Source organism: Periophthalmus magnuspinnatus, chromosome 18, assembly GCF_009829125.3.
Source record: "Periophthalmus magnuspinnatus isolate fPerMag1 chromosome 18, fPerMag1.2.pri, whole genome shotgun sequence".
Lineage (NCBI taxonomy): Eukaryota > Metazoa > Chordata > Actinopteri > Gobiiformes > Gobiidae > Periophthalmus > Periophthalmus magnuspinnatus.
The window spans coordinates 24182607-24209968 of NC_047143.1; the positions used below are offsets into that span (position 1 = coordinate 24182607).

The following is a 27362-nucleotide window of genomic DNA, read 5'->3' on the forward strand; positions in this document are numbered from 1 at the left end:
TATGAGACAGACCTCATTAGAAGTGACACCCACAGAAACCATACAGTAAAAGGTAAGTTACATCACTTAATTTTAATCAAAATAACACATTTGTGGCATTAAAGTGTAGCTCAAAAAGCGCATTCTGCATTGTAGTGCAAACAACTATATATTAAGAGTGTATTAAAATGTACATTTTATAAATATGCAGCACCCTTTTAAGACTTAGGATAAAATTAACACTTTCATTATTTTCTGATATGTGCATTTTACAAAATTGTATGTTTAAACAAGCTCATTTAGGCAGCTCCCATGATATATTCCAGGATATAAACAGTAGTTTTATGTCTTGATCCTTTTGGTTTGAAGAGGAGCTTCTTTCTTGCTTCTGTTGGTGTAGACTATCTCATGGTCCTGATAGTTTTCATAGGATATCTTCAATACAATGAAAGATGTGAGACAAAATCTTTGATCTTTTAATTATATATTGAAACAAACCTTTCTTTTAGCCCCTTCATTGTTGATATCCAGCTTGTTTGTCATGCCTAATGCTTCTTCTATTTCTGAAAAACAAGGTGACGTGATTGGGATCAGTTCCAGGGTGTCAAGGGTATCATTAGACACCTTCATAATTAACGACCAGACAGAAAGGGCCCAGCGCCACAGACATAAATGACGCAGGGTTTGGCCGGATACCTGTGAGAATGTGGTCAATCTTCTCCACCACTAAGTCCACGTCTTCTTTGGTGAAGCACAGAGGAGGCTTGAACTTGAGCACATTTCGATGAGGTCCGTCTGCACTCAGGAGAATGTGCTGCTCCTTCAGCCTGGGGAAGAAAAATACAGGTTTTTCTGGCCACAAAATGAATGCGATTTTAGTCACGATTCAATCAGACATTTTTCATCATTCGCTATAACAGTCGGATGGTATTTAGTATGTGTTTACAGGAAATCACTGACTGACTGTTCACTTTCATAATTTGTTACGCTTACAGTCTGGAAATACACAAAAATTCACAGAAATCTTCATTTTTAATTCTTTTTTTTTGTTTGTTTCTCAAAAAGATATACCTGTAGATGACTTCTTGTGCCTCTGCTGTAGCGGGGGTAAGTTTGAACTGGTCTCGTACCAGTTCAACGCCGACAAATAGACCACAACCTCTGCAGGAACAAAATACCATATTTTATAACTTACATTCTGAGAAAATGTTTAATAGGGCTGTACAATATATCCCTATTTAATTAAAAAACAAAAATGTCAACCCAACACACACATTTTCAGACTAGGCAAGGCGGGTGAAGGACACAACAACAGTCCAAGCAGGAATTGAACCTCTGACCCTACCCATCTTTAAACAGTCTGTCAGTCTGTGCGATCTTTCTGAAATGATTTATTTTTTGGTTGAATTGGCTTTTCCCACTGTGTTTTAAAAAAATGCCAGGACTTGATACTTGACACAGTTCTGATCTGTTGTTTCCTCATCAAAAACAGACCTGGAGTTATGTTTTCTTTCATTCACATGTTTAACACACAAACCCTGTAGATTTAGGCTGAGTTCTTCTCTCAAACTGAAAACACTCTGTTCCACCTTGTGATGTCATCATGTGGTAATACAGGAAGTGCTCCACTGTGTTTTTAAACTTCAAATATCTTCACTAGAACCATTTGGATAATTTGAGCCCTGGAATTGCTAATCTGTACTGAACTAAAGGTAAAATGTAGCTGTTAACTTGAAAAATACCACTTCATGACATCACAAGGTTGAACAGAGCATTTTGAGCTTTGGAGATGTTACAGACTGATAATAAAGTGTGACTCAAACATGTGTGAATGAGACAAAACACAACTCCAGGTCTGTTTTTGATGAGGACACAACATTATAACATGGCTTAAAGCTACAAGAGTCAATTTTCCTTAATACAGGACCTTTAAGTCTGGTCTTGATGGATTTGGAGCTGATTTTTATACGAAATTTGCAGAAGAACTGTCTCCTCTTTTTCAGACAGTCTTCAGTGAGTCTCTGTCAGTCAACTGCCTTTCACCAGAATTACGACAAGCTGCCATCACTGTTTTGCTAAAAAAAGAGACAAAGTTCCACTCAAATGTAGCTCATATCGGCCGATCTCGTTGCTCAATGTGGATTATTCAATTTTAGCTAAAATCTTGGCGTCTCGATTGTAGAAAATTCTGCCACAAATCATCTCGTTAGGCCAAAATGGTTTTATTAAAGGAAGAAACTCCACTTCCAATGTTAGAAGAATGCTCGACGTAATGCACACGCCATCTCTTGATACAGAAGAATCTTTTGACACTTTGTTACACCGAAAAGATTTGGCTTTGGAGATTATTTCATTTCTTGGATAAAATGACTGTACTCTGAACCTGTTGCGTTAGTCATAAATAATGGACACACCAGGAATGCCCTCTGTCCCCATTTATCTTAATGAAGGGAACACTGACTAATTTTACCTGTTGTACATTATTTATATTTATATTTATTTTGTTTTTTGTTTTTTCTTATTTTATTATTTTTTTATTATTTTATTTTACTTAAATGTATTATTATTTATTTATTTATTTGTTGTTTTTTGTTGTTGTTGTTTTTTTTTGTTTTTTATTTATTCCAGTACTTCTCTTCCCTGCATTGCTTCCTTGTCTGTTTATTTGTAGCATCGTCATAATTATAATACAATAATTATTTAGATGTTTATTTCTTGTGATGTTGTGTCTTGCTGGTCAGATGAACTTGTACATCATGACACATTTTTGCAAACAAAGAAATTGGAAAAAAGCAGAAAAAGAAAAGAAAACAGAACGTCCTCTGCAAAGAACAAAATATCCTTGTTGTACTTGTAGTTAAGACCACTACAAACACGTTCTTAGATTATTTTATCAGTTCATGTTTCAGTTTTCTCTCAAACGTTATGTTCCTGGAGAGGTTTACAACGTGCTGGACATAATCCCACTTTTTAAAACCAAATACAACTCTAAAACTCACCAGAAAAATCACATTTAAAATCACAATTACATTTTTTCCCCCCAAAATAAAGCGTGACTGTTTCCCTGCACGTGCTGCGTACCTGATATCTCCTATGAGCGGGTGTTTCTTCTTGTGTTTCTCCAGCACAGCGCACAGATGCCCTCCCACACGCAGAGCATTTCCCTGGAGATCCTCTTTCTCAATGACTTCGAGCACAGCCAGGCCAATGGCACACGACACGGGGTTACCTCCAAACTGGGGAATTCAAAACCCATGAACTGTCAGACATGTAACACACACACACACAGTTACACATCCAAACAGTTTTATGCAGAATTGTACACTTCTTCTTTACGAAACTCATTATTTTTTTGGATGAATTGGCCACTTTTCCCACTGTGTCTTTCAAAAAAACTGCTAAAACATGACACTGAAATCTACATAACGGAGATTAAAGACACGCAACGCACAAACTCTGCATATTTAGGCTGAGAAAACACTGCGTTCCACCGTGTGATGTCATGTGGTGATACAGGAAGTGCTCCACTGTGTTGGTTCCAGCTTCACTAGAATCATTTGGATCATTTCAGCCCTGGAAATGCCGATCTACTACTGAACTAAAGGTAAAAAGGAAGCTGTTAACTTGAAAACAGGCCAATGCCACATGACACGGGGTAACCGCCAAACTGGGGAATTCAAAACCAGGCGATGCTGCGGTCAGACACACACACACACACACACACACGACACACAGGAGGTTGTATCATCATGTGGGTTTTGTCTGAGGTCTGTGTGACTTAAACGCTGTAATGCCACTGAGCAGGTTTGTTGGGGTGTTCCAAGTCTGGGGCGGTTTGTATCCATCAACACAAGTCTAAAGAGCGGAATTAAAACTTTTCTCTTTGTCCTTCCCACCCCTTTTTGAGTGGGAAAAAGAAAGAGAAAGTACATTTAATGTCCTAGCTACATGTATACTTAGTTCTTGTATTCATTCATTCAATCATTCAATCAGCTTGAAATAAATAAATAAATACATGAATAAATAAATACATACATACATACATACATACATACATAAATGAATATATAAATAAATAAACAAATAAATATATAAATAAATAAATTAATATATAAATTAATTAATATGTGAATAAATAAATTAATATATAAATATAAATCAACATATAAATAAATACATAAATAAATAAATGAATATATAAATGAATGAATTAATTAATAAATAAACAAATGAATATATAAATAAATATATAAATAAATAAATAAATGAAAAAATGAAGGAAATTACATACAGTGTGATATAGAGTACATTTCTATGGATCAATTTCTGTGGTTATTTTCCCAATAATTTCACTAAATAAAAATGAAATATTAGTATTAATAAAAGAAAATGTATGACAGAGGCTAATCAGCTATGTGCTAACTAATGTCTTTAACAGTTGTGTTCAGTTTAAAAGAACAACTGTAAAACTTGCCGAAATGCTTTAAAAACTTGGCAGTTTATAAAGTTTCAGAAAAGTGTTTGAAATAAATCAATAAGTAAATAAATAAATAAATAAGTAAATAAATAAATAAAATCAAAAATACAAAAATACAAAAAAAAAAAAGAATACAAAAATAAATAATAATCTTGTGGTCATTATTTCGCACATAGCTGATTAGTTCCCTGCAGACTTTCAAACTTATATTTTTTTCCTGAAAAGTGGGAAAAGTGTATGGTAAATTAACTTCTGGAACATCAAAATGTGCAGTGACTGAGCTCCACAGGCTGCATGGAGGTTAACGACGTAGCACCAAATACTATTCAAACTGAAGGTGATAATCTTTCTCATTTAAGGCAGATAAAACCGATATAAAACATAAAGTCGTCACGCTTACTGTGTTGAAATATTCCATTCCTGATTTCATGAAGGCCTCTGCCACCTCTTTAGTCGTGACCACACAGGACAGAGGATGCCCGTTTCCTATCGGTTTGCCCATCGTCACGATATCAGGCACAAAATCTTCCCCTTGAAGCTGAAACGCCCAGAAGTGACTCCCAACTCGGCCAAATCCCACCTGGACCTCATCAGCGATAAACACGCCCCCGGCTTTCCGCACATGCCTGTAGAAAAAACACAAAAACACAAGTAGAGTTATAATTTTGAGAGTAAAATCTGTAAAAATCATAGACTGGATAAGGAAGTGGACTAAGTGAGTCGGCTCCAGTCAAATGAAGCTAAATGAGGCTAGCAGTCATAGCGGCGAATTTGGAGCCGAGTTCCATATTTGGGATTCCGACTCCGAGTATCATAGCAACCAAAGAGCCAATCCAGAGCGACTATTGAAGGTAACGCCTTTTCCCACCTGCACTGCTGGTTTGGCACAGACCGGATGCTTAGAAACGCTGTCAATCAAGCTAGGAGCAACCTCAGGGAAAGAAGTCACCTGATTTGTCTGTTATTAATGTTCATATCTTGATTTACGAACACTATAGCGAAATAAAAACACCGGGATCATGTAGAGCGGGTTAATACGAACATTTAACCTCCTAAGACGCGAGCTCTGGCACGACACGGTTTATTAATTTCCCTTTGGTATTGGGCTGATTGGGACCTGATGAGTCTAAAAACAAAGAATTATGTCCTCATATGTGGACATTTTACTCATTTTGATAAAACATTTGAATTATGATTTGCAAAAAATATTTATTAAGTGCCTGAGCGCAGCAACATTTGTCCTGAATGTAAAAACAAAATGAGAAACAACAATTTTGCCTCTTGGAACAATGTGTCTCATGTGAAGAGCTGCTGACAAGAGCAGGAAGACACATGCCAATACAAAAAAAAATACAAAAAAATATTCTAAACATTCTAAACTGTTAAAAACTGAATATATTTGCATTGTTGCTGTTTTTGTTGCTATTATTCTTCTAAAAATCTGCATTGTGGTCTAGACAACCCAAAATGTCTTGTCCACATATGAGGACGCCAGGTCTCAGGAGGTAAAGACCAAAACGGCGAGTCTGACAGCAGCAGTTACAGAGCGAGGCGCCACGGTTTTTCAATAGAAAGTGAATTGGAGCCAGAGTCGATGGAGCCGGATGCACGCCCGTGCTCGTAGGAGGTTAGCCATGTCCATTTACATATACAGTCTACGGTAAAACTGCAAAAACTCCTCATTGTTACTTACTCTGCCACCTTTTGGAAGTATCCCGCAGGGGGGATGACCTGCCCACCACAGCTCTGCAATGATTCAGCAATAAACGCCGCAATCTGGAGGAGGAGAAGTCCAAAGAATCAGTTTATGTAAGGCCAGACTCATGACGCAACAACACAACATGCTCTCCTGACCTCTAAACTCACTCTTGTATTCTTTCCTTTTCACAATAACAAAGGCAACTCGACGCTTTTGCACAACACTACATATATTATATTACATTACATTACGCTACATTATATTACATTACATTATACTGCTTCCTGTCGAGCTTAGAATCAAATTCAAAGTCCTCCTCCTGACAAACGGTATGGCCCCATCCTTTCTGCAAGATGCTATTGTCCCGTACCAGCCAAACAGAGCACTCCGCTCTCAGAATGCAGGACTATTAGTGGTTCCTAGAGTGTCCAAAAGTACAGTGGGAGGGAGAGCATTCAGTTACCAAGCTCCTGTGCTATGGAACCAACTCCCTGCTGATGTTAAACAGGCCCCCACAGTCTCTGTATTTAAGACCAGGCTTAAAACCTTCCTCTTCGTTATAGCGTATGACCAGGTTACTTAGTTTATTGTCACTCCAAACTAACTATGACCAGATTGGCTGGGAGTGGCATTAAAACCCATGATAAGACAGGCTGCAGTAGGAGTAACTAGCTGGGGGAAGTATGGCAACCTGAGCACTATCCTCTGCTTTGTCCTATTTTCTCATCAGCAATGCTATTCACATGTTGTCCCCTGTCCCACTCCCCCTGTGGAGTGTAATTCTTTCAGATGCCCCAATGACAGCTGGACCCTCTCCTCCTCCCCACCTGGCCCTCCTCCACCCGCCTCCCTCTCCTCCTCGCCTGGTTCTCATCCTCCTCGCCCGGCTCTCCTCCGCCCCCCTCCCTCCTCCTCGTCTGGCCGATTTTTCTTGTTTCGTCTGATTTTTCCTGTTGTTTGATTTTCCTGTTTGTTTTTGTGTGTATATCACGGTGGCTGAGTGGCAACACATGCCTCACAGCAAGAAGGTTTGGTTCGATCCCTGGGTCGCCCAGGCCTTTCTGTGTGGAGTTTTTCATGTTTCTCCCCGTGTCTGGATGGGTTTCCTCCGGGTACTCCGGTTTCCCCCATCAACCAAAACATGAACGCCCTTCGAGACAACTGTTGTTGTGATTTTGGGCGTTACAAAAATAAAATGAATTGAATTGAATATTACACATTACACGCTTAACTTATAAATATTTACTTTACTGTCTATTTGTATATTGTTCCTCCAAGTCCTATTTTGTAGTGTGTGAGTGTGTATGGATTATATTGTTTACATTTTATATTTTATTGTATTATATTGTTTACATTTTATATTGTATTGTATTTCTCACCTGCTTCTTTAATGTTTTTTGCACGTTGTTTCACATAAACTAATAAACTAAACTAAACAATAATCAAAAGGTAAAAGTGCGATATGGTCCTGGATGTGTAGGTTTAGTCACAGTTTTTGTCTCGTTATAAATGATTCAGGTTGTTTGTTTTTTTGTTTTGTTTTTTTTTTGTATTTTGGCACGTACACGGTAATAAAACAAGTTGAACAACAGTAGCACAAGAGAATTTTACTGCAACGCTTGTAATGTATGTTCTGGCTCATTATGTGAAACGCTTAAGGGAGGAGCGCAACTGACTTTTAATTACTATCGGCATTCAAGTATAATTACTAAATAAACACATATGACAGAAACAGGATCTTATTGTAACGACACCTTTTCTAAATCCAACCTGGGAACAACCCATTGAACCTTACATGATCTTTATCTGTGCACAGCAGTAATGGAAGAAGTACTCAATTATGTTACTTAAGAAAGAGGAAAAAAAAACAGATACCAGAGCAAAAAAACACGTAAAAAATCACGTAAAATTAAAAGTATCACATAAACATCTACGGGAGTAAAAGTATGAAAGTACCTGTTTAAAAGTGTACTTAAAGAGTAAAAAGTCAAAGTATTTTGCGCAGATTTAGTAGCGTCAATGTAGTGATTTTGATAAAGATTTGTGCTGAATTTTCTTCAACAGCCGTTTTATTTCTATATTTTGGTCAAACTCCAATTGTCATAAAAATAAACTCCTCAGACTTTTCAGCAGGTCTCAGACAATAACAAAACATACTTTTACTTCAGTCTTGTTCAAACATGTGGTGGAGTAGAAAGTACAGATACTGCGATCAAATGTAGTGAAGTAAAAGAAAAACGTGTTTGCTTTAAAATAGGAATAGTAATAGTAAGTAAAGTACAGATACCTAAAATTTTACTTTAGTGCAGTACTTTACTACTTTTACTTTGTTATGTTCCACCACTGAAGTATAATGCAGTAATGGGTGAAGTGAAGTAGGGACAATGTAGTCCATAATATAGTCTTATGTCTTAGTATGTCTTATGTCATTATCTTTGTCTGTCTTGCATTAAATAAATAAATAAATAAATAAATTAGTAAATAAATAAATACATAAAAAAGTAAGTAAATAAAACAAATAAATAAAATAAATAAATAAAAAGTAAGTAAATAAATTAAAAATAAATAAATTTAAAAAAAATTATAAGTAAATTTATAAATAAATAAAATAAAAAATAAATACATGAAAAAAACAAAAAATGAACTAAATAAATAAATAAAGTAGAGACAACATAGTCACACAATATAAGCCGGCAGGACCATACCCTTCTCCCTTTGCCTTCCGCTGTGTGGATTATGTCTTGGACGTCGTTGGCGTACGCCGTGGCAGGATCAGGGTGGTCTCTCCTGTATTTTCCTCGGTACACGTCTGGACTGGGAGCCTGTTCAGGAAGTTATGACTGAATATTTCAATCCAATCCAATCCACTTTATTTATATAGCACATTTCACAAACAAATGCAGTTTCCAAAGTGCTGCACATATAAATAAAAACAACTAATTAAGTAAATCAACATTTAGATTAGAATAAAATAGCAAAATTAAAATCATAAATATGTATATAAAAGCAATAAAACAATTACCAATAAAACAATAAAATCAAATAAAACAAGCAAATAAAATCAAAAGGAACAAATCCATAAAAGACGACAGAGGACCATACGACTCACACAGAGTTAAAAGCCACAGAGTAAAAGTGGGTCTTAAGATGAGACTTAAAACTCTCCACAGTGGAGCTGTTTTGACGTGAGGAGGCAGAATATTCCAGAGCTTTGGACCAGCCACAGAAAAGGCTCTATCTCTGGTTTTAAGTCTCGTCTTAGGCCCCACGAGCTGGAGCTGGCCCTCGGACCTCAGTGTGCGTCGGAGTATGAATTTGGATGAGGTCCGAGATGTAATCTGGGGCCAGTCCATTCAAAGCTTTAAAAACAAACAATAAAATCTTAAAATCAATTCTAAAATGAACAGGGAGCCAGTGCAAAGACGCAAGAATTGGAGTGATGTGTTCATGTTTTTTATTTCCTGTTACAAGTCGGGCAGCAGCGTTTTGGACTAACTGCAAGCGATAAAGTGCATTTTGGTTAATTCCTACATAAAGTGCATTGCAGTCGTCCAAACGAAAGGAAATAAAAGCATCATGCGCTCCGAAAAAGATAAAATAGACTTAATTTTAGCTAAAAGACGAAGATGATAAAAACTGGATCTCACAACGGCGTTGACCTGTTTATCAAGTTTAAAATCAGAGTCCATAATGACGCCAAGGTTGGTGGCTGTGGGCTTAGTGCACTGACTCAGGGGTCCCAGGTCTAAAGAGGAGCTCGCACCGACACTGGGCCCAAACACTATCACCTCAGTTTTATTTTCATTGAGATTTAAGAAATTTTGAGCCAACCAAACCTTGACGTCATTAAGGCTCTAGTAGAGGTGTCAGGGGGCTGCTGCTGTTCCTTTTTATTGGCATGTAAACTTGGGTGTCATCTGCATACAGGTGGTAAGACATGCCATGTTTTTAAGCAGCTGCCCCAGAGGTAAAAAGTACAGCGTGAATAGAACTGGCCCAAGAATCGAACCCTGGGGAACTCCACAGTGCAGCAGGGCAAAAGAAGAGGTGGAGTCCCCCAGCCTGACACAGAAGGAACACCCAGACAAATAGGATTTAAACCAGTCTAGGGCCATCCCCCTGACACCCACACAATTTTCCAATCGATCTAAAAGAGTTGCATGGTCAACTGTGTCAAAAGCAGCAGTCAAGTCTAAAAGCACTAAAATGGCTGAATCACCAGAATCATTCATTAAAAGCATGTCATTAAAAGCCTTTAAAAGTGCAGACTCTGTGCTATGAAAAGATTTATATCCTGACTGCAAGCTGTCTAAAATGCTGTTTATATCCAGAAATGTTTATAGCTGAGACAAGACCGTTTTCTCTAAGATTTTTTACATAAAAGGAAGCTTAGATATAGGCCTATAATTCGAGAGAACCGGACTATCAAGATTTGCCTTTTTAATAAGAGGCTCAACTACAGCCTGTTTGCAAAACATAGGAACCGTTCCTGAGACCAGACGACTATTCACAATCATAGTTACATCAGGACCGATTGATTGCCAGACCTCTTTAAAGAGCCGTGAGGGGACACTCTCAGAGGGACAAGATGAAGGTTTTAAATTCTTCACTATAGTAGTGAGAAATGAAAGAGACACAGGTGTAAATTGGTCAAAAACAGCTATGCACTTATGTGCTATTGCTGGAATAAAGGATGTGACAGTGATACTGGCCCTAATGGTGGCAACTTTATCACAGAAGAACTTTAAGAATCAGCTGCTGTAGCCTGCAGAGTGGAGGATTTGGTAGGATTTAAAATAGACCCAATTGTTTTAAAAAGAACTCTTGGTTTGTCACAATGATTTGAAATAAGATTAGAAAAATATTTAGTTTTTTCCCCTTCAGTAATTTTTTGATAACGATGCCACCTGTTTTTGAAAATTTGATGTGACACCTCCAGTCCATCTTTCTTCCACCTGCGCTCTGCTCTTCTGCACTCACACCTAGCCTCTCTAGTTATTTCATTAAGCCAGGGCTCTTGTTTAGCTTTAAGGTGCACAATTTTGAGTGGTGCAATAGTGTTCATAACGCTATTGCAAGTTGATAAAAAGGTAGATACAAGTTGCTCTGTGCCCTGTGCAACAGTCAGTGAATTGCAAGTGAAAGAATCACAAAAACTTGCCGCAGATGTCGGCTTTAGCCGGCGCCGATAGAGCACAGAAGGACTGTGTTTGCATGGGTCATTCAACATAAAATCAAATAAAACAGGGCAGTGATCAGAAAACACAGCATCACCAATCTCAACATTATTAACATCCAGACCGTGCGACAAAACCAAATCCAAAGTATGACCATGTTCATGAGTGGCGCCAGTAACACGTTGTGTGAAATTAAAAGCATCAATCAAATCTAAAAACTCCGTGGCCAAAGGTTTGGAGGGACAACAAACATGTATATTCCAGTCACCCAAAATTAAAAGACGGTCATACTCACTGTGTCACAACAGTAGATAAAAATTCAGAGAACTCTTTCAGAAAGTCTTTGTTGTGTTTAGGCGGCCGATAGATAAGAGCGCACAACACCGGATCAGATTGCCCCAGTTCAAAGCAGCACAATTCGAATGATGCGTAAGACAGTGGCATGGTGCCTTTAAACTTTAAACTGTCTTTAAAAATCGCAGCTATGCCACCACCATGACCCGTGTTTCTTGGCACATTAACAAAGCTGCAGTTCGGTGGTACCAGCTCCGAGAAAGCGGAAGACTCACCTATGCATGTCCACGTTTCGGTCACAAACAATACATCCAGCGATTGCTCAGAGAAGAAGTCCCGCAAAATAAAAGTCTTGTTCATCACTGACCGTGCATTCACAAGTGCACAGTTAAAAGGAATCAGATCTGCCCTGGTTAACTGTCGGAGATTAGAACAGTTCACAGCGACTAATGCCTGGGGTTGAGCGCGGCGACAGTAGCACAGACCTGCCGGCTCCTCGGCGTGCATCACAGGAACCAACCAGGTGCCAACGGGGACCAAAGCGCGCCGCAAGACAAGGCGCTGAAAGTGGTTCCGATATTCACCTGGAACATCAGCAGGGGAAGATCCAGAAGAATGAGCCAGCCAAAACTTAAGCTTGACGAGCAAGCCACCGTGGATCCCGCAGCGTCTCCTTCTTTTTCGGGAAGGTAAGTTGCCGGTGCGCACCAGGAACACTGGGACAGTAGCCAGATGAGGAGGGCCAGTGCCAGGGCCATTGTAGCAGAATTCCTCTAGCAAGTCCACTTTATGTTTTATGTGTATCAACTCCTGACGAATATTGATTGGGTTCATATGGCAAAATACGTTTATTCATCAGGAAGTTGATATAAATTGTTGTGTTTACAGCAAAAGAAAAATATAAAATGTGTCAACTGGACAAATCGTTGTAGGAGTGAAGACATTTCGATAGTCATTCAAGCCCCTAAAGAGTGATTTCACACCTATTAGCATCCTGGCTAGCCCTGTTGTTTTCTTTGTTTTGATTTGGGTCTGAGGATAGAGTTATAAATAGGAGATAAATGATGTCTAACGCCCTCATTCCTGTTCAAAGAAGGATTGTCTTTCTTAACAAAAACTGCTTCAACTCCCCGTTCAAACCATTTATTTTCTTTGGCTAAGTTTTGTTGTGTCTACGGAACTGTTTGGACCCAGATGAGCCGTTCTGAGTAACTGTTCGCATGACTTCACAAAACCATTTCATGTGTCTGTAAATCTTGACAAGGCTGGGACAGTTTATCTTGATAAAAGGTTTACACAATAATCGTTGATGGGACATTTTATATATTTATGTAGAGTCGTGATAATCCGCAACAAAAATAATCCAGATTATATCACTAGAATGTGCAGAACAAACACACTTTTTCTTGAGAAACTCTTCTAGTTCATTGTTGTTTAAATATGGAACCTATTCATGATATTAAAATGATAATTATTCAACTTTTAAGGGCCCATATTACGCTATTTTCTATGTTATAATGTCATTTCCTCATCACAAACAGACCTGGAGTTGTGTTTTTTTGTTTCATTCACACATGTTTAACACACACCCTGAATATTTAGACTCAAAAACTACCACTTCATGACATCACAAGGTGGAACAGAGCGTTTTGAGCTTTGGAGATGAAGACAGACTAATAATAAACACGTGTGAATGAAACAAAGCACAACTCCAGGTCTGTTTTTGAGGAGGTAACTACATTAAAACAGTCAATTTTGCGAAATAATAATTAATCACACTAATTTCCGCCATAATAATCGTGATACAAAACTTTAATATCGTCCCGTGTCTGCTGTGTGTTGACCCAGTGGTGTCACAGAGTTCACACATACAAAACAACTTGGAACAACAATAACAAACACGTAGGCTGTGATCATTCAAGTCAGGTCACATTTCTGGGAGTATTTTTTTCTGCAGAGATCCTCAGCTCTGCCACAGCACGCTGAGTTAGAGCAGTTTAATAGTGTACACAGCGAGGCACTCACCACATGCACAGATGGGTCGACCTCGAAATCAGGCATCTGGTGAAACTTGTACGGACTGATGTCAATAAGTGACGAGACGTGGCCGTGGTACGCACTGCAAACACAAAACACGCAAAAACAACTGTGAACCGGGGCAAAATGCAAGGGCCTTTGGGGTAACACAACTATATATTTGTAGGAAAAGCCAAAAGTTAAATCTGTGAACTGGACAAAGCGTTGTAGGAGTGAAGACGTCTATAGCTCCATCTTCAGACCCAAAGGAAACAAAGAGAACAATCGCCCAGATGCCAATAGGTGTGGAAGATGTCTGTGTAATCCCTCAATCATCCAGGTCTAATCCATAGTAAAAGCCAAAAGTTAAATCTGTGAACTGGACAAAACGTTGTAAGAGTGAAGACGTGTATAGCTCCATACTCAGACCCAAAGCAAACAAAGGAAACAAAGAGAAGAATAGCCACGATGCCAATAGGTGTGGAAGATGTCTGTGTAATCCCTCAGTTGTCCAGGTCCAGTCTGATCCATGGCAAAAGATGAAATTTTAATCTGGCAATGGGACAAAAAGTTGTAACAGTGAAGACGTTCGGCTGCTCATCCAAGTACGTCTTCAGTCCTACAACTTTTTGTCCAGTTGACAGATTTAAATTTCATCTTTTGTCACTGGACGACTGAGGGATTACACAGACATCTTCCACACCTATTAGAATCCTGACTGGCTTTACTGTTCTCTTTGTTTCCGTTGTTTGTTTGCTCTGATGATGGAGTTATAGACGTCTTCAGTCCTGCAACTTTTTGTCCAGTTAACTGCTTTTACTTTTGGCTTTTACTATGGATTAGACCTGGACGACTGAGGGATTACACAGACATCTTCCACGTTTATTAGAATCCTGGCTATTGTTCTCTTTGTTTCCTTTGTTTGCTTTGGGTCTGAAGATAGAGTTATAGACGTCTTCACTCCTGCAACTTTTTGTCCAGTTAACAGCTTTTACTATGGATCCAACCTGGACGACTGAGGGATTACACAGACAATATACCTGACAAAAATTTTATATTGTTTAGTTATTTATAATAAAAGAAAAAATCAAATCTGTCAACTGGACAAAAACTTGTAGGAGTGAAGATTCTGGATCAGACCTGGATGATGAGGAATTGCACAAACATTTAAAGTTATGAATACTATACTTAAGTATTTAAGTATTTTTAAATGATGTAATTGAATAACGTCTTCCGCTTTTATTGGATTTGCTGAAAAACAACCTCATAATAAAGCTTTTTGTTACCCAGCCCCACCACAGAACTGCTCTCACTGAGGTCATGAAGGCAGGCTGTATATAGTGATAATACTATCCTGAGTTTTAGGCATGTTTTAGAGAGAGATGCAGAAAAAAAGTTTAAAAAAGTGAATGTAGGAAAACAAATACGCACTAAATGCCTGATTAGAAATAGAGATGCAGCTGTTGTTGGGTTATACTCTAAGATTTTTTATATTTACTTGACATACTTGGATAACACACTTGAATTGGATTTGTGATACATTTTTTTATATATATATATTTTTTTAATTTTATTTCATTTTATTTTTTGTTGCACTACTTTTATGAAAAAAAAAGTTGAAATGTTTTTCAGTAAGCATTCATTGTAGTATATATAAATTGTTTAGACGTAACTTTTCCACATAATGGGCATTTATTTCATTTTCCCAAAACAAGCAGGCCCCATGAGAAAAAAGTGACGCACCAGTTGTACTAAGACTCCATTTGTAAATGATTTTGTCTGTGTTTATCCCAGTGAGGCGTTCACGGCTGCTCATTTGCTGGAGACAAACTGATCATTCTTTCCTTTTTTCAATTTCATTTTCCAGCTTTAAGGAATGGCTTACAGTAGCTGATTAAAACTTAAATTGTCTAAACATATGTTGTATTTTCTCGAAATTATTCAAATATATAATTTCACATCTTCGTTAAAACGTAGACATTACGGTAATTTAAAAGACAATTTAAAAGACTGAGAGTTCAGTGGATTTATTGATTTGGAGTGAGATCCAGAGTAAACTTGTTGCTTGTTTTTTCTTCTTTATTTATCTGATTAACTGTTATTATCTTACGTTAACAAACCAGACACGTGTTCAGTTCTGTCTATGCTTCATGTCGCTGAATAAATATAAATGTGTTACGTTAGCGTGATGTACTGATATTCAGCCTGTTGTTCTATATTTTATTGTTTTTATTGTAATTTGCCTTTAAAGATAAAATGTCTGTTCTTGGTCTCAGATTTTGGAAAATAAATTTCCCCAAAAAATCCGACTTATACTCCAGTACAACTTATATATGTTTTTTTTTTTTTTTTCAATATTATGCCTTTTTGGCTGGAGCGACTTATACTCCAGAGCGACGTAAAGCGACGAAAACATGGTATCTGTATTTAGTAACCTCCAAATATCACCAAGATCTAAGGAGGCCATGGATTTCACTGACTGGAAGAATTATTATCCTTCTATGAACCACTAACCAGGACGGTATTAAAATGTTCAGAATGTGGTTTGACGAGAAAAAAGGCTCATTGTCTCATTTGGAGCATGAATATTTGTTAAAACTAATGTATCTTACTCGTTTGTCTCTTCTATTAGGAAAAGAAACTTATTCAAAATGATTAATAATGGAGCTCCGCCTCTAGTGAAAAAATGTTTTAAACTCAGTTCCAAACAAACGAGTCACCTGCTCCTCTGGGAAACCAAACAGCACAGGTCCAAAAAGACACACGTCCTTTGCTCAGTCGCCTTTTCTTTTCAAACCATGAGACAGAGAATCAGCTCCAGACACGCGGAAACTGTCTGTACATCTTAATAATTTGACTAGAAATTTGAAAAAGCACATTTTAGATCATCAAATGTGTCCACATCAGTCGAGATCATCTGTTCTGTTTCACTGTAAAAACTTGCACATAATAATTTTTAATATCTGTTTGGACATTGGGGACATTTTATTGTATTTTACTGCTAATGTTAATGAGGAACTGTTAGTTTTATAATGTAATTGTAATGAAACGTGTATTTTTAAGTGTGTTCATCTGCCCTGGGACTGCACATGGAAAGCAGCCGTCTCTAAATCTGGTTCAAACCACCTTTTCTTTTTGTAAGATTAATGACTTTGTGCACGGTCCCTGACAAATAAAGACAAAGGAGTTATGTGCATTATAAGACATCTACCTTCATTATCTTTATGTCCAGACTGCACAGTTTAATCCACATTCTTTTTAAACAAAACCATCACTCCTCTGCAGTTACTGTAAGTCCATGACTAAAATATATCTCCGTCCCACTCACATTTCCATTTCAGCTCATCTTCACATTGTGCGTTTCTTGAACAGATTCAGTAACTTGAACGTCCGTCTTGACTTTTAGCCAAGTAAATATTTCATTTCTTTTGTGAATATTTGCTAAACCTTTGCAGTTATATGTCACTCAGTGGTGGAAGGGAACAAAGTAAAAGTAGTAAAGTGTTGTACTTAAGTAGAATTTCAGGTATCTGTTCTTTACTTAAGTACATCTTAGAGTGGATACTTTTTACTTTTACTTCACTACATTTGAGAGCAGTATCTGTACTTTCTACTGCACTACATTTCTGAACAGGACTGAAAAGTAAAAAGTACTTTTCATATGATTTGAGGTGTTATTTTTACCATGTTCATGGAAACATCTTGACTAAAGTTTTTGAGTTTAAGCTTTGGCTTTGAGCAAAACAAAAATAAACACAAAAAATTCTTAAGAAAAATGAAGAAACTGATATTGTATTGTTACTGTGACCAAAATATGTGTCATTTTGAATCAATATCACTACATGAACAACACTTTTTACGCTTAAAGTACATTTTTAAAAAGATACTTAAATACTTTTACTGAAGTAGATTTTTTCATGTAATACTTTTACTTTTACTTAACAAAACTGAGTACTTCATCCAGCACTTTCCATTGGTTCATCATTTTCAAACCACATCTTAAGCGCCTACGAAGGTTTGAACTTTGAGAGAGTTTAAACGAGAGAGAAATGTGAGAAAATGTTAACCCTCTGGTGCGTAGCGGTCACTGTAGTGGACAGCTACTGAAACATAACTTTGTCTTTAATGCATTGGTTTATGTGGTGGAGCTGCACATCAGCCTCTAGAGTGCTCTCTGCTGCCACACTCCATTGAGGTCCATTCAGTGGTCAGTCGGTGTAACTGCAAGTAAATTTCCTTAGATTTGTTTTCTTATTCGGGCCTGAACATTGCACCTAAACAGTGTTGAAAATTCCCCAAAAAATGTTGAAATGTTTTTCAAAGCATAAAAAGAAACATGTGTTTGTATATTTACAATAAAACACAAGTTAATTCATTTTTACAGGCAGTTCACAATGTTGTTGTGGTGAGGGGTTTCACAGTCTTAAAACACATATAACAATTGTAAAAATAAAGCTGATACTTCGTGGATTTCGTCTATTGCGGATTATTTTTAGAACGTGACCCCCGCGACAAACGAAGGACCACTGTACATATTATTCTCCTTTTCTGTTTCACCACCAAATAACGTCACTACACCTCCCGACCTCCCAGTACGATGCCCTCTCACACTCCCCCGACCTCCTCCTCCACCGTTTCCTGGCCCATATTCTTATTAAAAACCTCCCTTCACAGGAAAGTCATGTCTACGCCGCACAAGTACGACGTTTCATAAGTATCTCCAGACTGAAGTACTTTACACAGCTCCGTGTAAAAAGTACCACGCCTTCAACTCAAAACAGTGACATTAAAACATTTCATCCAGACTCACTTTTCCAGGGTGATGACGTCCTTATGGCCGGTGTACTGTCGGGCGAGGCGCAGGGCCAGGTCGTTGGCTTCGGAGCTGAAAGTTCAAAGGTCAAGGGTCACTGCGAGTTACTCAGTCACCACAAAATACACAGGGCGACAGCGGCCGTGTTTGACTTCCCAGTACAGTGCTCATCAGGCGACATATATTAGTGTTATTAGGAACAAATTAATCACAGGAGAAGAAGAAGAACGAAGGAGGAACATGTGCACTTTAAAAAATAAAATAAAAACACAAGATATACGTTAACTTGTACGCACTTACTACTACTTAATTAAAAGTACAACAAATATAGCTTCATCTAATAACATTACTATGATTATGTATGTGTATGTGTATGTGTATAATACTAGTACTATTAATAAAAATACTGCTATACCATTACTTTTAAAAGTTCTACTACTATAACTAAGGCATTATTACCAGAGGTGGAACATAACAAAGTAAAAGTAGTAAAATACTGCACTAAAGTATACATTTTAGGTATCTGTTTGTTACTTGAGAGCAGTATCTGTACTTTCTACTTTCTCCACTACATTTTTGAACAGGACTGAAAACTTAAAGTACTTTTATTATTGTTTGAGACCTGCAGAAAAGGTTAAGGGGTTTATTTATAACACATTCCTACTTAAAATATAATGAAACTACATTTGAACCTTCATTAAATCCGTAAATCTGCGAGAAATACTTTTACTTTTTGCTCTTTAAGTACATTTTTAAACACTTTCACCTTTTTTCATGTGATACTTATACTTTTACATGAGTATTTATTTGCTGCTCCAGTATCTGTACTTTTACTTTCCATTGGTCAATCTTTTTTTTTTTTTTTTTGATTATTATTTTTATTATTATTATTATTATTTTACTACTGTCTGTGTCACTTGTCTTTATCACAGACTTCAGTGATAAAACTAGTTCAACTATTCTCCAGATATGAATAAAAGCTTTGAATTTACTTACAACACTGTTAAAACTACCAGACGTCGGTATCTTTTTATGCTTCGTTCATAAATTACGGCTGATATTGTGCTCTCAAACCGCCCACTGTAAGGATGTGTCGTTATCTTGGTTCTTATCCAGCTGCGGCACTAAAACCCCAACACGCTCTGACGTTTGCTTAATGCTATATCAAGTTCAAACCCTTTGCTGACTGCGCCGTTTATCGAGAACTGGATAAGAAGAACAAGGGGAGTAAACACCTCGGTTTTCGGAGTACTGCGGTACATGCGTTGTTATTGTGGACGGTGTAGTGACCAGCTGATGCCGGTTTACACTGAACGAGCGCTGGTTTGTCAATAAGTAACAAACCGGCGTTACTGTGGTTTAAAATGGCTCAAAAATGAACGTCAAACTAAAACAAAACCGTATGAACGCACTGAGATATTGATAAATACTATACATATACTTTCAGTGTGTTTTACAGATGAGTTTTGTGATGTAACGTGGAGAGGACAAAGCAGGGACAGGACGTGGAAGTTACATCGTTTACATTATAACAGCTGCACGTTTTGTTGAAATAGTTCGTAGAAATAACACATTTTGAAGCATTTACGCCTGTTTCGATAATTACTATGCCTATTTATCGATCAATATAGGAAAACTGTAACAATTTCTTTGCAAAAGTGGGAGATTTGAGGTGTTTTTGTTGTAAAATGATGAGATTTGAGCTGTAAAGTGCTGAATAAGTCGCTTTTACACCTGTCTCGATAATTACTATATCTATTTATCGATACATATATGAAAACTGTCACAATTTATTTGCAAAAGTGGGAGATTTGAGGTGTTTTTGTTGTAAAACGATGAGATTTGAGCTGTAAAGTGCTGAATAAGTCGCTTTTATGACTAACTACTGGTTCATTCTGCTGTTTATTTGTTGCAGCTCATGTATCAAAGTATTAAAAGGCCTGGGCTGCAACAGATCAGCCATAGAAGCCATTTATTCTACTTTCTACAGCTCAATTTTATTTTTATTACAGCAAAAATACCCAAATCTTCGCATTTTTGCAAAGAAATTCTACACAAGATAAATCTTGAGCCCAAAATATCCTGTTCCAGCTTTTACAAACTGATCCATAAGTCGATATAGTCGTTACCGTGACTTAATTGAGACGTAATTGTTAATAATGATTGTTTTGCATTATTCAAAGAACCTCCTGAGCCGACTGAATCAAACAGTCCACGTTAAAGCCGCACTTTGTAACTTTTCTTTTGCTGGCTCCTGAACACATTTACTGTACTGTGGAGCATCTTAGGCAATGACGTTTCATCTCCGTGGAGACAAACAAGCGGCAGAGACCTAACCTAACCTCCTCTAGAAACTCTTAAAGTCATCGTGCTTTTGTGATGTAACATTTTCATTCAAGTGTCAAAAGATATTTTGGGAATGTGCGCTGCGTAATTACACCGAGCGTGGACGGCGTGTCAGATCATGTTTTGTTTTACTTCAGCAGAGACGTCAAAAGCAAAGGACTAATATGAACGAACGCATCACATCACGTCAGCTTTGGGACTAAACTGGGACTAAACCTGGACTAGACCAGAACTAAACCAGGACTAAAAACATAGACTGCGTAAAGAAGTGGACGAAGGGAATGTGACGTCACCCACAGAGTTCAGCCCCGGTCAATGAAGCTAATCGAGGCTAGCAGTTATAGCGGCTAATCTGGAGATGAGTTCATAGCAACCACGAGTATCATAGCAACCGAAGAGCCAATCTGGAGCGAGGTTGTTAAAGGAAACACCCCTTCCTGCTTAGCAACGCTGTCAATCAAACCTGTTGCTAACGCCAGCGGGAGGAAAGAAGGCGCCTGATTTGACTGTTTTAATGTTCATATCTTGATTTACCGGCAAAAAAGCGAAATAAAAACACCAGGATCATGTAGCGCCGGTTAAAACGAACATTTTAAGACCAAAACGATGAGTCTGACAGCAGCAGTTACAGAGAGAGGAGCCACAGTTTTCTAAGACTAGGCTAGCACGTTAGCTATGCCCTATTTGTAAGATCAAAACCCTTTAGCGTAAGTGCGTCTAAAACAATTCTACGCAAATCATCCACACAACAGAGAAAGAACGCAGAACTTCTGAATAGCTTTTTTTCTCACCCGGAGTTGACAAAGTAGCAGACGGACAGTTTCTCGGGCAGCGTCGACTGCAGTTTCTGGGCGAAAAGCACGATGTTGTCATGGAGAAAGCGCGAGTTCGTGTTGAGAAGCTCCATCTGATGCGCCCCCGCCTTCACTACGTCTGGGTGACAATGCCCCACTGTGGAAAAGGGAACAAAAATAGACGGGTTAGGTAAAAGCGAACGATAAACAGGGTTATTTAAGGGGAAATGAACAGGAAGCGTGGCGTCATAAATCGTCCTTGCACAGAAAAGGACTGCAGTGAATAGCGGAGAACTAGATCTAGAGCAGAGGCGGTGGTGGTTGAACGGTATGTCTAAAGTTTGAGGTTAATTGCGATTGTGATTAGATTTGAATGACAGGTTTAAACTGTAGGATTATGTACGTATGAGCGCACGAAAACAACTCGAAAACAACTCCAGAAGTGTTAATATTGGAAAAAAGAACTGAAACATGAGGTAAAACTACAGGTTCTAGACATAAACAAGGTATTTTAATCTTTGCTAAGGACGTTGTTCGTAAAAAAAATGCGGACGGATTTGATAACGGCTCCAATTTCTATATATCGTGGACCCTAGTTGGTAAAATTGTTGGAGAAATTGCGTGATTTCAGGTCAAAGGAAAGGAAAAGATAACAAATATGCTGACAAAGAAAAGGATTACGGTGAATAATAACAGGGACTATCTGTGTAATCCCTCAGTCGTCCAGGTCTGACCGACAAAACGGCAAAGTTAAATCTCTCAACTGGACAAAAAGTTCTTGTCTGATAGATATAAGGCAGTGTCCAGCAGTAATCTGTCCAGAACTTGGATTTGCAGCAAAACGTCTTCACTCCTACAACTTTTTTTTCCGTCCGGTTGACAGATTTAACTTTGGCTTTTACTTGGATTTTAGAGGCACAAAATTGGAGCCTCTTCCTGGTGCGGGCAGAGTTGTGTTTTAGTTTTAGTTTTAGTTTTTCCTCGAGTGATGCAGAAAAGAGGGAGGTACTGTCTGTGCGAATGGACATTTAATGGACAGACCAGGAAAGCGGAGCCGCATGATCCTTCTCACTTTTTGTGGTTTTAAACAGGAGGTGACAGAAAAGTTACCACGGGGATAACTGAGCGTTCAAACCGACGTCACTTTTTGATCCTTCGATGTCGGATATATATATATGTATGTCTGCAGTACATAAGAGATTTGGCCTATAACATGTAGCAAAGCATGACTACGCAAGGCTCATTGTACAAATTGTTTTCCAAATGCATTCTTTTAAAAACTTGAAATTCTGGAAAAAAAAGGCCTGGTGGCTTTTGCTAATTTGAACGCCAGCAAAAAACTTATCTCAGTACTTTGATTGGACTTCGGTGAAAAAATATTTTGTTGTTCACTCCGTATTAAAAACTCAGCATTCACTATCCACTTTTCTCTTCTTTGATAAGCTCATTTTTGCAGAATAAGAGAGTAACACACACGAACAAGGCTAATGTAGCTGAAGTGCGATATTTTTTTGGGGGAAACCTTGGCATCATAGAGGAAAAACAAATTGAACAAGGTTATCTACTTTTGAAAAATCAATTTTAATATAATTTGCTCACGTTCAGCGGGCCGGATTATTAAACCCAACGAGCCGTGTGTTGCCCCCGGGCCGTAGTTTTGCTGACGGATATGTTGTTGCAATAGTAATCTAGGGGGGCCCACGTCAGCGTTTTTGCCCCAGGCCCCTGAAATTTCTGCAGACGGGCCTGAATAAAAGCGTTTACAGTCCCAGAGCAGCAGTATTTGTGAGTATTTATGCGTATATTTCAGATTTGCAGTGTTTTTTCATATAAATCCTTCAACTACAAACCACAGTTAACAGTAAATATCATTATTACAGTGCAGGTGGGTCCATTACCATGAGCCACGTTGTTGATACAGTCCAAGTACCTCTGGCACGTCTCGTCGTACATGTACTGACCCTTTGCACGCACGATCTTGATGGGGTCATGGCTGAAGAAGATCTTGCACGAGGGTCTGCAGAGAAAAGCAGCCGTTACGCATTACGCACAGGCTGGTTAACAAGTCACAGACAGTAAATCCACACAGTTTACCATTTTTGAAACACACAAGTGACATATTTGCTAGTTGCACGTGCTAGTTGAGTGAAATTGTGTTGGCAAAACGTGTTAATCCGCGCAAATATGTCATTATTTACGCTGTGATGTGCTTTATTGCTGCGAATGAGTGTTTGCGCAGTGGGAAATGTGCCATAATCCAGACTGTATTTACATGGCACATATTTCCAAACTGCATAAATACTCAGAACTGAAATAAAGTACATCATATTAGAAGTTCAAATACCCCCCATCTTACCCTATGTGCTTTTTCCTCAGGTCTATCGTCTTGCTCTTCTCTATTTTCTCCCCAGACATGTTGGAAACGTCCAGTGCGTAAAGCTGCGTAAAAAGTCTCTCCTGTCCTCGAGGAGCTGTGAATCTCAAAGTTCTTCGAGAGAGGAAAAACAGGAGCACCGGCTCTGGCACACGCGCGCAGACCTCACATTATATCACAGGACTGAGGCGCGCGAGAGGCTGCCAGTGCTGCCCCCTACAGGAGGAAAGAGGGAAGGGCCAGAGGTGGGACCAGAGGAGGAGGAGGAGGAGGGTGGAGTGGACAGAAAGTGAAGTAAGAGAAGGGTTTATGGTGACTGAATGATAACAGCGTTTAATGGCATTGCAGTACAGCAGTGGGAGGCATAGAAGTAGTAGTAATAGTAGGAGTAGTAGTAGTCTAGTAATGGTGACTTACATAACTCAGTGGTGGATGAAGTACTCAGTTGTGTTACTTAAGTAAAAGAACAGATGCCAGAGCAAAAAATACTTAAGTAAAAATGCAAAAATGTTTACTTAAGTACAGTATTTTACTACTCACTTTGTTACATTCCAACACTGCTTAGATTAAAATAGAAAAGTAGAATATCTGGGTAAACTACTAGGCAACTCAAGTAAAACTACTATTTAAATAAAAGTAAATATAAAATAGTAATAGTAATAGTAATAGTAAGTAAATATAAGAGAGTATAAGAGAGAACACATAAAGAGTCTCACATGAAAAACCAAAAAAAACAAAACAAAAAAACTACTTATTATGTATTAGTATTAAAGTACCTATTTTAAAATGTACTTAAATAGTAAAAAGTTAAATTATTTTGTGCAGTTTAAGGTCTTTGATAAGTATTTGTGCTGAATTTTGTTCAACAGAAATAATTGAATAAGTTGTTTTTTTTAGTTGCTTTTATTTTTATATTTTTGTTTGTTCGAATTATGAACATGTTAAAAATAAACTCTGACTTTTCAGCAGGTCTCAGAGTATAATAAAGTTCAAAAATGTAGTAGAGTAAAAGTAAAAAGTATCCACTTTAAAATGTACTCAAGTAAAGCACAGATATCTAAAATGTTTACTTAAGTACAGTACTTTACTACTCACTTTGTTACATTCCAACACTGCTTAAACTAAAATAGAAAAGTAGAATATCTGGATAAACTACTAGGCTACTCAAGTAAAACTACTATTTAAGCAAAAGTAACTATAAGAGTAACTTTAACGACCTGTTTAAGTAAAAGTAACTATAAGAGTAACTGTAACGACCTGTTTAAGTAAAAGTAACTATAAGAGTAACTGTAATGACCTGTTTAAGTAAAAGTACAAGAGTAACTGTAACGACCTGTTTAAGTAAAAGTAACTATAAGAGTAACTGTAACGACCCAAAGGAGCAGTGAAAGAAACACAAAAGTTCAAATCATCTGATATAGCCAACAGAAAGAGTTTGTCACCTGCTGTGGGAAGAGAAACCACAACTTTTACTTAAGTACAAGTACTTATAGAGTACTTAGAGAGCATAAACTACTGCAAGAAGTGTATTTATATAAAAGGCTAAATATACTTGAGTACATTTAAAGTATTAACCACCTCTAGGTCTGTTTAAAATCAAGAGGGATAAATGTAAAACTGCACGAGCTAAAAACAGCAACAGATAAACTTAAATGAATAAAAAAAACTGTTGTTGTGTCCTTAGGCAAGACACTTCACCCATTGCCTGGTATGAAAGTGTGTGTGTGAGAGTCGGTGGTGGCTGATGGCGCAGATTGGCAGCCTCGTGTCCCTCAGTCTGTCCCAGGGCAGCTGTGGCTACAATAGTATGAGTAAAACATCCACAGAAAAACATGAACAGATGATTAAAATGAAAACACAACAAAAGACGACGATATGTGTATTTGAAAGTCTGCGTTTATTTGGCTCCAACAGTACAGAAGTCACTTGAAAATATGATAAACATTTGTGTCAAAGAAACTTAAAGAGGGGCAAGAAATGAAGAAATATTTGAAATAGTCATTTTTAGTCAGCGGTGAAAAAGTGTTATCCACAAATCCACTGAACTTACAATGTTTTACTGAATAACTGTTTCTCTGGTTTGTTTTAACTGTAAAATAACTGGTGCGTTTATCATAACAATAATGAATTTTACCCTTAAAGAAACGTAAATGTGCAGCTCCTCCTGAACGCTCGCTAATACTGACGTCAAATATTTTTGGCACTTCAGCATTTTGCAAAAGATCTCAGCCACAAAACATGAAAAATTCAAATAAAAAAAGATACAAAAGCTAATAATAAAAATAGCTGCACTCACTAAAGATACAGCACCAACGTGAGAACAATTCAAAGACTGGAAATCAAAAACAAATATTTCAAAAGTACAACAAAAGTTTAAGTCGCGACGCTCCGATTAGCGTAAGTGGACGGTTAAGTTGTGAACTACATTGTCGCTAACGTTAGCCAGGTAGTGGTATAATGACTAGCATAAGGAGCTATACAGATCACATATGACACTGTGATATTTAAGCTGCGTTTGGTGCTACGCTAGGGTGACCAGACGTTCTGATTGACCCGGGACAGTCCCAGGTTTGAGTTTTGTGTCTCTTATCTCAGCGAATTTATACAAAACCAGTGATTTGTCCCGGTTTTACACAAGAAACGACTGAGACGTCCCTATTTTTGACCCATTTCATCCGCGCTAACAGCAAAACGACTAATATACTGGGTTGGAAACATCGTCCGAAGGCCAAAAGTCGACGGCTTCATGGGTGTAGCACTAAATTCTGAGGCCTGGGTACAAATCATACATGTTTTTAGGTTGTGTTAGGGGCCCCCTGTCTGCGCTGGGCCCCCGTAAACAGGCCCCTTTAATCCCCCCTGACTCCAACGCCCCTGGATATCATAAAAATGCTCTAAATTGCACTCTCTTCATAAGTTTATCCTAAGAAACCAACCCAAACCCGGTGTGTCCCAGTTTTAAAACTTGAAAATCTGGTCACCCTATAGCGAACACACATGAACCAAAGTATAAATTGCACTTTTGAGCTCACATTTCAAAAATACATTATAATAATCCACTATACATACATCAAACTACATTCAATGCAAAGACGGGAGAGACGCGCAAAAGTGTGAAAAGGCTGCAGCTGACTCAAGTCGTTATGTTTCTGTAGATACCATTTTACTGTAGTTCTACCTCATGATAAGGCCTATACACAGAAGTAAATGCACAAAAAAACAACCAAATGACCGACTCGCACTCCACCGTTTCCAGCTTCTTAAAACATCTCAACAAGAAAAAAAAAAAGTCGTCATTCAAAAAAAAAAAACTGGGAGGAATGCTGTTCAAAACCGAAACAATGCCTTCATTTAAGAAATCATACAAAAATAAATAAGTTTAACATATGAAAG

General features: G+C 37.9%; 1 protein-coding gene across 1 annotated transcript; it reads right to left on the minus strand.

The window, feature by feature from the left end:
- Window positions 1–54: 54 nt before the first annotated feature.
- On the minus strand, window positions 55–24159 carry etnppl (ethanolamine-phosphate phospho-lyase). Its single transcript, XM_033983200.2, has 13 exons — window positions 23952–24159; window positions 23494–23612; window positions 21593–21752; window positions 18453–18527; window positions 13652–13745; window positions 8861–8977; window positions 6150–6232; window positions 4857–5082; window positions 3061–3215; window positions 1051–1140; window positions 676–806; window positions 478–542; window positions 55–414 (listed from the first exon to the last, which is right to left on the minus strand). The coding sequence occupies exons 1-13, from the start codon at window positions 24008–24010 to the stop codon at window positions 322–324; spliced, it is 1467 nt and encodes a 488-aa protein (XP_033839091.1). The 5' UTR covers window positions 24011–24159; the 3' UTR covers window positions 55–321.
- Between the last annotated feature and the right edge of the window lie 3203 nt (window positions 24160–27362).